General features: G+C 43.2%; 1 protein-coding gene across 1 annotated transcript; it reads left to right on the top strand.

Moving 5' to 3' along the window:
• Nucleotides 1–12: 12 nt before the first annotated feature.
• PRELID3A (PRELI domain containing 3A) lies at nt 13–10,415 on the top strand. The gene is made up of 6 exons (XM_031588990.2): nt 13–206; nt 1,496–1,664; nt 1,986–2,075; nt 2,844–2,914; nt 3,009–3,111; nt 8,757–10,415. The coding sequence occupies exons 1-6, from the start codon at nt 175–177 to the stop codon at nt 8,868–8,870; spliced, it is 579 nt and encodes a 192-aa protein (XP_031444850.1). The 5' UTR covers nt 13–174; the 3' UTR covers nt 8,871–10,415.
• The last annotated feature ends 1,343 nt before the right edge of the window (nt 10,416–11,758 follow it).

Here is an 11,758-nt window from a genome sequence, read left to right as displayed (position 1 = left end):
CGGAAGACGGGCCGCGCCAGGCTCCGCCTGAGGGAGCGCCCGGCCGGGCGGTGACGTCATCGCGTGACGCTCCCCGGCGCGGCGAGGCCCCGCCCTCCCGTTTGCCGGCCGGCGCGTGCTGCGGGCGGAGAGCTCGCGCCGCGTCCTCCGCCTGAGGAAACAGCGGCGGCGGCCATGAAAATCTGGAGCTCGGAGCACGTCTTCGGGTAGGGGGCGGCGAGCGGGCGGTAAATGGCGGGGGAGGGAGCTGTGCTTACCCCGATAAGCGAGCGAGCCGCGAGCTGCGAGGCGAGAAGAAGCGAGGCGGCAGGCGGCGGCCGTGGAGGCGTCCCGTGCGCCGGCTGGCGTCCCTTGGGCGCTGTGCTGGGTCGTTATGTCGGGACGTGCAGAGCTCCCGCCACAAGAGATACGAACCGCCGTCCTGCCGTAGTGGGGCTGCTCCCCACCCGGCAGTTTGCGATTACCGAAGCTTGATGCTCTCTGAACTTTTGAAATAGAAACAGTTCCGTTTTGAGAAGAGTAACAGCAATGCGTGCTAACGAGCTGCTGGGAGTAGAAGGGAGAGCACGGGCTTAAGGCAGCAGAGTCGTTAACTGAAGGATAGAATGGCGTGGGTTGGAAGGGACCTTTAAGATCATCTAGCTCCAACCCCTGCTATAGGCAGGGGCATCTCCCATAGACCGGGCTGCCCACAGCCCCATCCTGCCTGGCCCTGAGTGCTTCGAGGGTGGGGAGACATTGACAGCCTCACTGGGCAACCTGTTCCAGTGTCTCACCACCCTCACAGTACAGAATTTCTTCCTAATATCTACTCTAAATCTACCCTCTGCCAGTTTAAAGCTGTTTCTCCTCATCCTGTCGCTACCTGCCCTTATAAAAAGGCCCTCCCCAATGTGGTGTGGTTTCTCGAAATCTGTTTCTTTATTTTGAACTTCCTGATTACTTTTATTTATTTTTTTTTAAGTCAAATTCAACTCCAAGCTGATAACTTCTGTTCTCTTTTATTTGGTGCACTTATAATTACAGAAGAATTTAAATTGGAATGGACTTCTGGCAACCACCTATTCCAGCTTCCCTCTCAGAGCAGGGCTGACTTGACTGCAGGGTTTCTTTGTCAGTTGAGTTTGGAGGCGGATGGAGGTTCAGCAAACTCTGTGGTCATCCACCCTGATGCTATGTTTTTTATATAGCTAATTGGAACGTCACATGTAGCTGTTTGTGACTGTTGCCCTTTGCCCTTACTTCTGTTAGTCATGGGTTAATCATTCCTTTCTTTGTTCTCCATAAAGGAATATATGTTGTTTTCCTGTTTGCGTACTAACACTTCCTGATGGTCTTTCCAAGCATCAGTTAATTCTGAAGGGATATTTGGGAGCTTGTGAAGATGTGCAGTACGTGCCATGCTAAGAAAGCTGGAGCCCTGATTTAGGGTTCCCAAATGCTTGCAATTAAATCCAAACTAGTCATAAATAATTGTCTCCTCTTCTTTCTCCAGGCACCCCTGGGATACAGTGATCAAAGCTGCTATGAGAAAGTACCCCAACCCAATGAACCCATGTGTAGTAGGAGTAGATGTCCTCAACAGAAGCCTTGACAACCAGGGGAGGCTGCACAGCCACCGTCTGCTCAGCACAGAATGGGGATTGCCAAGTATTGTAAAAGCGGTACGGTTTATTGAGGGTGTGATGCATTTCTGTGTCGTCACGTGAACTGGCACTGAATTCCAAGTAAAAACTTGATTTATTGGGAATGTCATCCACAGATATCACGTAAGCTGTAATCAGTGTGGTGCATAGCAAGAATGCATTGTAGGCTGCAATATGCAGCCTGTCTGTGCATGCCTTCTGAGCTGGTCTTGTGTCACTCTGTATCACTGATGCAACATAGCACTGTAGTCCTGCCACAGGTAGCAGTGGTTTTGTGTTTGTGAATTGTACTTAACTTTTTAATTATTTTTTTTCTTTTTTGCCTTTCTTCACTTTCAGATTTTAGGAACAAGTAGAACTCTGACTTACATTGAGGAACATTCTGTTGTGGATCCAGTGGAAAAAAAGATGGAGCTTTGCTCAACTAATGTGAGTGACAGCTTAAGAAGCTTCTGGTAATTAGTGAGGGAGATTAGATATTTTGTCTCTCTTAACAATGTGACAATGAGTTTACATCTTTCAACAGAAGGAGGCAATTTCCAGGTGCCTTTTTTTTTTTCTTCCTTCTTCCCAGGAATCCTTTGAGATCAAGGATTTGTGATTCTCTTAATATAAGACTTTCTCAGGATGCACACGATGTTTCAACTTTAAAGCAAATAACGTGTTCTGCTTTACACTACTGTTTGCAACAAAACTTATAGTTTGAAATGCCTTTTTCTCCACGAGTGTAAATGAAGTATTATGCTGTGTTTTGCTATCCTGGGAACTTGCAACTCTGAGATTTGAAGTAGAGTTGTCTGTATGGAGAGAGCCTTGTCTTTGTACAAAAGGTGTTTGCTTTCCTTGCTATTAATTGTTGGTACACTCAGAATAATGTCATAGTGGTCTTGGTCTTAAAGAGCCTTTCTGAATTGTGTGCCATAAATCAAGATATGGTTTGACATTTAAAAGAGAGCAAATGGAAAGCTGTTTGTGCAGTTTACTGTTAATAGGAACTTTGATACAATTACATCTATGATAGGACAATATGCATCGCCCTTTATAGGTCTTTTTATTGACTGTGTTCTGGTTTTATACTCTGCATCTGCTGCTTTGTCTTTGCCTTTAAATGGAGTGCTCTGCTACTTAACAGTGCTGTCAGTAATACAAAAGTGAAAGATGGGATGTGAGAATTTCACATCTTTTTTTCTCTTTAAGATTACCCTCACAAACTTGGTGTCTGTTGATGAGAGACTGGTTTACACACCTCATCCTGAAAACCCTGAAAAGTAAGTAAGGATATTTGTGTGCTTTTTCGTGTATAGGAGAAAATATGTTAGGCAAATTCAGTGTAAGTATTAACTTCTCTTTATTCTCTTACAGAACTGTGCTAACTCAAGAAGCAATTATTACTGTCAAAGGCATTAGCTTGAGCAGTTATTTGGAAAGCTTAATGGCAAACACAATATCTTCCAATGCCAGAAAGGTACATATTCTTCAGTTTTTTCTCTCTCTCTCCACCCACACCTTTCCTTTTGTTAAAATAGTAATTGTCAAGCGTGTGTGCTGAGTACTATATTTAATTTCTCTAAACTTTGTGCACAGAATTCCAACTGACTTTTTCTAGTACCTCAGGAAGTAGAACATAATTTACCAAAGGATGAGAAGGTTTCACTCCTAAATCTTTGTTCTCCACCTAGAACTGCACATCAGAACAAACCAACCTCTATATGTGCATACTACAGCTACAAATCCCAGACACATATTATTAAGTTTGTTTTGTCTTTGTTTTTCAAAGTACATTTTTAAACAGTAGCCACCCGTTTACTGGAGTTAGTGCGAATAGTGGATGGATATAGCTTCCTTTTCTGCCTTTTAAATCTGGGGTTAGCAGTTGATGCCAGCATATTTTCTGGGCTTCTTTGTGAGTTGCTCCAGTTCCTATCTATTATTAAGCTGTCTCTTTGCCTTTGGCTGAAAATAATGCCAGGTCTGCAGAGGCCTTTGTAGGTAACACTACACCCACTCCTCTGTCTTGCGCTTGCCTTTTCTATTTGGCTTGCAGCCACAGAGCTGAACTTCAGCACAGGCAGAGTTTCAAGGGTGCTTATTCCAAACAGTTTGTTCTGTGCTTCTTCTTTGGGGAAGGTTGAGAGGTGGGAAAGAAGTGGAGTAGGTGGACATGTATAGGCATTGCTGCCTAACACCAGGATGTGTGTGCCACTGAAGTGTGAACATATGGTCTGCATTGCTGGGAGAGACTCAGCACACTGAGAATTTGGCCCAGGCAACTTCTGTTAGGCCAGAGATCCTGTGCTTTGGCCAGCCCTTTGCCCCTGGGAGAGATGCTTGATGAAGGCAGTGTAAGCCAGCATGACTGAAGTCATGAACCTATTAGGTCAGGGAAGGGGAAGCCCCTTCCGTGTGCTTCTATAAAAGTCAGAGGAAAACAGGTGAAAACTGGGGGATGAGGAAGGAGTGACAATTTTTAGATACCAGTGAGTAACATAAACTGAGTAGTCTCTGTGTTTGACAGTCATAAATGAAGTGTGTTTTGGTTAAATTACAATCCTCTTCCCATTCAGTTTCCTATAAAAGCCTGTGTGAGTATTTGTTCTGTTCCTGCAATGGTAGTCTGGACCCTGGCTCACAGCTGCACTTCAGCCTAGCACAGCACTACCTAGTTGGAGTGGCCACATCAACTGGGCATGCTTAAGAGCAGTCCTCCCATCTGTCAAATTTGCTTAGCTCTATTGAATTGAGAGAAGGAGGATTTAATGTTATGTATTCATGTGCCACCTGCGGTGAAAGCTTAATTTTTTTAGTGGAAGTTCTTCTGTTCTGCCATTTTCAGATAACATGCTGGCTCACAAGCTTCTTACAAACAAAAAAGATCATCTTGTCCTGCCTGTTTCACTGAAGAGTCTCTTTAGAGCCTTAGCAGGAGTTAGTAGTCGCAGCCCTGTCTTTGCTACCCAGTAACATAGCCTGCTATCACTGGCTCTTCTAGCATGCAGTGCTACACTTCTGTATCCTTAGCACCTTTCTACAGCTTCGTGACAGATGTTGAAAAATGTACTGTTGTTCTTAAAAAATAGGAAAGTGCAGAGAGAAGTATTGAGATGTTGCTCTGAGGTAGAGGTGGGAATGAGGCAGATGATGCGTTACTATTGCACTGATAATGAACAAATCTTTTGCCACATGTTGTCAATCTTTTCTGTGTTACTCCAGGGGTGGGATGCTATTGAGTGGATAATTCAAAATTCTGAAAGCGCTCTAAGCTAGCAGTTCTCCACATCTACAGTTTGTACTAACTAGTGGTAATGCCAGCATTCTTCTTGGTACAGCATTTCAGCTCTCTAGCAGATGTGTGCATGAGTTGTCGTGATGTGAACGTCCTGAATTAACCTGCATGTATGTTTTATATACGTTACGTACAGGAATGGCAAACGTGTTCATTGCAGAGTAGGTCAGAATAGATCAGTTAGTTAACCTGTGCTCATGTCCTTGGGCAGCAAACCTGCTGCAGCCACAGCCTGTGCTCCAGCTGCAAGTGGAAGCACTGCTGCAGCTAGCTAGGCACATCAAGGAGCTCTTCTACCAAACATTGGTTTGGGTTTCGCTCCCTGTGATTTCAGTGTGTGAAACAGGTACCCGAGGGAACCAATCCATGGTTCAGTGATTGGAATTGGCATCACAAAAATGAAACAGAAATTGATAACATTGCTTTCTTAAAACAGATTGCCTAGCAAGGGTAATCTTTTACATAGTGAATTTGGATTTGCTTTTCTTATGTCTCAGGAATATCGTTGCCCTTCTGCCAATTTCCATGGAAATCTGAACAGAGTTTGAAGCTGGCAGAATACCAGATTCCCGTGGTGGTTTTCATTGCTTTTGTTAGTTGTCTTCTTTTTGGTAGTGATGTGTCCCCTCAGCTATGCAACTATGACAAAAGCTGACTTCAAGACTGGGAGGACAGAGTATAGTTGCTTCTGATACCTCTGTGGATGGTTTTCTTTCCACTAGCCGGTGAAGTCTGTCTCTGTCATTCCTGTATTATCTTCTATTTCAATTAATAAAATTCCTTTTTTTTTTTTTTAATCCATTCTGTTGCTTCTCTTTGTTAACAACACAGGGATTTTTTTTACTGCTTACTTTGAGATCAGTGTATGCAATGAGTGCTTGCTTTTATGTTCTCATTCCACTAAGCTTTTATGGCTGTTTCTCTAGAAAATGTCAACCACAGAAGCTCAGCATTTATCAGTCACTTAAGCTATACCAAAAAATCTACACCTGTAGCATCTGGTCTACTGAACCCATCACACTGCTAACACATGCAATGAAAACATGAGTATGCATGCTTGGTTATGAATGTGCCTGCTTAATGAGCTACTTACCACAAATATTGTTGTACAATATGAACTTTATAGAACAATCCTCTGTCAGATTTCTTAGTTTTTATTTTAAACTGGGTAGTTCTACAATGCTTGGAGGCTTTACATCTTGTTAAGATTTGTAATTTCATTTCCTATGCAGAATCCTTCTGGGATATTCTTGCTGATATCACAAGTTTTTTCTTAGCTGCAAATTATAGCATGTAGCATAGGAAGAACATATAGACCTAGATAGTCTTACAAGCTGAAGGAAATATCTTGTACTCTAGTTGAACACTTAATTTTGTCTTAACATTTTAGTTAATATATTTATTGACATGACTGGGTTGGTTAATCGTCAGGGCCTGAGAAGAACCTCAGAATTTTTCTACTGAGCATTTTCTATCTACATCAAAGTTGTTTGACCTTCTGACAAGCTTTCTTTGCCTGATTACATCAATGTAAGTCCTCGCTGTCTTAGTGAGTTCTTTGTGCCAGCGTGTCATCTAAGAAAGGACGTTTTAACCTGACATCTAAATACCCAACATACACTTGCAGGAAGGTGATCCCTTCCCTCCACCCCAGCTTTGTTCCTGGAGGAGCGCTGGGCTCAGCTCCTTCATGGCTAGTTACAGCTTGTTGCTGCACAGTAGCCTGCTTTTGTCTGGGTATTGCTACACGAGCTCTGCTGCTATTCCCAGCTCTTGCACAGGGTATAGAAATTGTTCAAATATTCACTTGCAGAGGGATGGTCAGTTTGGTGTACAAGCAAAAAAGCTCACAAAATAACTCATACTCTTCTAAGGAATTTTTCCAGCAAGCCATACTGGACAGTTTAAAGCTGGCCAAGGGTTGAACACTTTGTTTTGTTAAGTGGGTGGCTTTTCTCTCTGTAAGGACTTTGTGTTTATTCTGTTAGTCTCTTGATACAAAGAACTTGAAGAAAACCAGTTAGCCTTTGACTCAGCTTGATGAGACTCTTGAGACAAATATACTCTTATTCATAGTAAAACTATATTTCATTTAATATATTAGATCTTGCACCCTGAACCTGGGTTTTCAGTATTATTCCAGAATAACATTTCTAGCCGCACAAAGCATTTTCACAAGAATGTGTGTGGGCTTTGTTTTGACTTTTTCTTTTTTTGGGAGGTTTTCAAGGTTATTTGGTTATATACAAGGTTATATACAGATTCTCGTTCATGCTTAGTGGTTTGGAAGGGACACAAGAAATAGGCTCTGGGCACATTATTAAACTTTTGTTCATCGTATCACCTATCCTGCATGCAATAAAAACAGTATATCGGAGTTGAGAGCAAAACTCTGTGAGAAGAGAGGAGGTTCACCCCTTTTCCTCAGTCCCAGCAGGAGCCTGGAACACCTGCACTCTTGAAGACTCTTTGGGCTCAGAGCCTTTGCTTCAGACTAGACTTGAGAGGGTGCCAGCTACTTGCCATGCTTTCTACTCCCTACTCTTAGTAAGATATGAATGATAAAGGTATCTTGGCTTCTCTTTAGGAAAAAAAAGCCTTCATGTTTTCTCGGGCTGATCCCATCTGCTTGTTTTGGCGAAAGCTGTCATCATGAGACTGTGGAACTCCAAGATCTTCCGCTTGGACTTAATGTGGTGGTTTCACCAAGATGAGCAGCTGAACTCCATCATACTATTCTATCACTCCTCAAAGGAAGAAAGGGAGAAAATACGGTGAAAAAGGCTCAAGGACTGAGTTAAGGACAGGGGCATCGCTCACCAATTACTATTGAAGCCAAAACAGACTCAGTGTAGGGAGATTAATGTAAATGTTGCCTATTACTAAGAGTGAGAAGAGTGAGAAACTAAAAGCAAACCAGTGTTGCTCATGTCTCAGCTCTGGCCAACAGCAAGTCCCTTTTGGGGCAGCTGGAGCTGGCACTACTCTGACAGAAGGCAACTGCTGGGCTCTGCACAGAGGCCATCCCTGCAGCTCCCTGATACCAAAACCCTGCCACGTAAGCCCAGTGCTCAGCTGTTTGAGGTGCTTCTCTATTTTCTTAATTGTGTGGCTGCATGCTCATCCTGAGGTGCAGCTGCTACAGGGTTTTCTGAAAGCAAAAGACTTTTCATGTGCTTATTTTGCTGAATTCTACTGCTTTTACTGAAATGCAGGCTGTCAGTTCCAGGCTTTGAGGTATGCCCTACCCATTCTGAGAGCTGAATGTCCCTTGATAGAAAAGAAGCAGCTGCGGTCTCTGCATCAGCTTGCTTTATGCTGCTTAGTGGAACTTGGTGCAAGGCCATCTCTTTGAACTCTAGCTTGAATTCAAATCAATTTGTTGCTATTTCAATGAGCACTTGAAGACTATCTTTCTTTGTCCTGGGTCTTCTCAACAACTGTCCATATACAGCTCTATAAATGAGTACGAGAACAATATGCAGACTCTTCCATAAATTTACTGGTCTTCTTAAGGCGGTGGGAGCAGCAGACAGTAGAAATAGCAGTTCTCTTACTTACAGGAACTGAACTGCTGAATGAGGCTTTTTGCATAGGTGCTGCTGTGAGCTCACACCAGTATTGCATTTACCTCCTGCATATGGATTACTCAAATGCCTTTGTAGCGAAGTTTCAGTAGGATGAGAAATAATCAATACAATCCCATTTCAAACCATGGAGAATGGGGAATTTTAAAACTAGTCTTATGTCTGACAGAGGAAAAACTATAAACACGAGCAGTGGTGCGGTATTTGTTCTAATCCTAAACTCTGCTATTTCCTTGGCAGGGCCGGGATGCCCTGGAGTGGGTGATCAGCAAACTGAACGCAGAACTGGAAGAGCTGAAGTCAACGCGTGAGGGCATAAAACCAGCCATGGCAGCAGCATCCACAGAGAAATAGAAGCCAAAAACACACCCAGTAACTGATTGAAACATTTCATTCTGCAGACTGCTGTCTTGATGGCCCTTCCAAGGCTCATCTGCGTAGGTTTTATATATTTATAAGAATATTGGATCAGCGGGAAGGTAACCTCATCTTTCATCACCAGAGCAGCTCCCTTTACCTACTGCAGATTACACTGACCTCCTGCAGATGCTCTTTTCACTTAAATGATTTCTTTTCAACACTGATAACAAAACGTTCAGCACATTTAAATCTGCCTAAATGTGCCTTTTGTAACAAAGATTGAGAGTGTGTTATATTTTATACCATCTTTTTCATACTCAAACTTGAAAAGAACTCATGTTTACTAAGGGTTCTCCAAATGAGCATTAGTTCTGTGAAGAGCTGAGAGCACTAGATTTTGTCCATTTTGTACTCTTAAAACTATTTAAAGGAAACTACGTGAAACAGAGCATGATACTCTAGAATTAAAGATGCCTATCTAGAGAATCATCCCCTACAGCTGAAACTTGTGTTGCGCTGACTCTTGTTATGTTGCTTACTGTGCTGTCTGAATGTGACACACAGATGCTTTACCTCTTAGGTGTTTATATCCAAAGAGAGTTTCTATTGATGTTATCTGCCTAAACAGGCTTTTTCTTTTTTCTTACTTTGTGGGGAGAAGGGTGTAATTTATTTTCATATTTATTAACTTTCCCAAGTTCCTCCCCTCAGTAGCAGAACAGGAGCAGGAGGGGCTGTGGAACACGTGGGTTATTTATCTATAAGAGGGTGCTTGCAGGCTGCTGGAACAAAGAGGCTCTGCTGTTCTCTGCTTCTTGCTCTTCCTGCAGTCTTTTAGCTGAGGGAGAGCCGGCTGCAAGAAATGAAGAGCTCAAATGAGAAGTTTGAAATCCAAGGGGCAATCCTTCATCAGTGTGTTTTCTGTGCTGCAGATGGGAAGAAGAGAGCACAGGAAGAACAGTTGGGCTCTCCTTTTCAAGCACTTTCTACAAACAACTAATTTTTGCTGTAATGCATTTTTTCAACACTTTGCCACGTTGGTACAAATGTTTTTAGAAACGCTTTAAATGCTTCTGATTGTCTGCCAAAATACTGCAGTAATTGTGGAGATTGCCTCTTTGAAAATATGCAGAGATACTTACTGGTACCAGTTCCAGCTTTTGTCTGAGGTTCACAAGGCTTTTGTATTTGGTCCGAGAGTAGCTGGTGTTTCTTAGATAGCCCTCTGCTGGGGCGTTTTACTTTATTTTTTTGTGCACACACAAACTGAGATAGATAAATGTTGCAAAGTTGTTTACTTGCTCAGGTGACAAGCATGTGTTCAGGGAGCTGTGAGAGCATGAGGAGCTTCTTGAAAAAAAAAAAAGGTGAAATGTTGGTCACTGTTTGGATCTGGTAATTTAGAATGTCTGTGTGCTTAAGGGAAATCTCAGACTTTGTATTCTGTTTAGCTTGAAAGTGAACATTAATTTGGATGTAAGTATAGTCTAGGTAAATGACATGGTTCTAATAAAGAAACTTAATTTACATGATTAGCAATTATTTGAGTAGCTAATATTTGCATTGTTCTTCTGTGGACCTAAAGCCTTTCTCAGTTGGGCACAGGACGTCAGACCCTGACCTGGTAGCAGCTCCTTCCTGTGATGTACTGTGGCTGGCTTTGCTGCTCATTGTTGCTGTGGCACTTCTCAGGGGAGTGGTGCTGCTTCCTGTGTAAGGACTGCAGGAGCTGTCCCAGCACCCAGTGACCTCTGGTAGGAAGGGCAGTGCAGTGATGGCAGAGTTCTGAGCAGAACAGGAGATGAGTAAGTGTGTGTGCTTGTGGAAACCTGATCTGCAGCATTCCCATAGTGCTTATGGGAGATGATGAAGCCTCAACTGTGAGGCAACAGAGAAGTTTTTTTGATGTTCATGTATTGATTTAGTTCAGAGGAAGAATTGTCTAAAGCTGCTTCTTACACCAGATGTGCTCAGTGTTGTTTTAAATATAAATGATGTGCATATGGCACCTCCCAGCACTATCTGCCATCCCGGAAGAATCCTTTGTTGTCCCCAGAGCCAAACTTGGCTGCTGTGCTTTTTGGATCAGTACAGCTGGGCATCAGTTTGATCAATTTCTTTCCTCACCCTTTGTTTCCTTCTTCCAGAACAAATCTTTACCCTCTTGTGTAGCAGCATCTCCTTTCTGTTTCCCTTCCCTGCTGTAGGTTTGGGGCTGATTTCTCTCCACATCGTGCTACAGGATCTAGACAGCGAAGTGCTTGATGTTTCCTTCTCTGCTGCCCTCCACTTGGCACGGGTCAGCACCTTGTCTTGGGCTCTGAGCTGAAAGGAAGAGGGAAGCCCCTTTGGGGAGGAAGGAGATTGCTTTCTCCCTGAGGTCAATTCTAGCTCCTGGCAGCCTTTATGCAGCCAGGAGGGCACTGATGTTTCTCACATCACCTTTGGGATGTGTGATGCTCCTGCAGCCCTGGGCTTGTTCTCCCTGTGACTGCTCGTGCTGGCAGTGCGTACAGGTGGGATTTGGTGTGTAGCAGATGAAGTGATTCTTAATTTTCTGTAAGCTTCTGTGGAGAGTTTTACTCTTCTGCTTTCTGCTCATTGAGGTTTGCATACAGAGCTTCCACTTCTGCTCTGACCACGTGAGTCCTGTCCCTTGGCTCTACTGGGTTGGTAGCTCTGGGTTCAGCCTAACTCTTCAGAGCTGGTTCTAAAGCATGCTGCTTTGCACTCCTGTTCCATTACTGATGGAGTTTACCTTTTGGGGCAAAAATCTTTTGGGATTTCACATCTTGTCCTTGTATACCTTTGACTGAAATCCCCAAGTGGAGCAGTCGGTGGCACCATTACCATTTTATATCTCCTTAGATAGTGAGCTATAA

This window comes from Phasianus colchicus, chromosome 3 (genome assembly GCF_987193195.1).
Source record: "Phasianus colchicus chromosome 3, bPhaCol1.hap1.1, whole genome shotgun sequence".
In the NCBI taxonomy this organism is placed as follows: Eukaryota; Metazoa; Chordata; class Aves; order Galliformes; family Phasianidae; genus Phasianus; species Phasianus colchicus.
This window is presented reverse-complemented; position numbering and strand designations above follow the sequence as displayed.

Bases quoted from the DNA above. Each gene is read 5' to 3' on its own strand.
- PRELID3A (XM_031588990.2), top strand. From the start codon at position 175: ATGAAAATCTGGAGCTCGGAGCACGTCTTCGG. The intron at 207-1,495 runs GTAGGGGGCGGC...TTCTTTCTCCAG, and splicing joins AGCTCGGAGCACGTCTTCGG to GCACCCCTGGGATACAGTGA. The intron at 2,076-2,843 runs GTGAGTGACAGC...TTTCTCTTTAAG, and splicing joins TGGAGCTTTGCTCAACTAAT to ATTACCCTCACAAACTTGGT.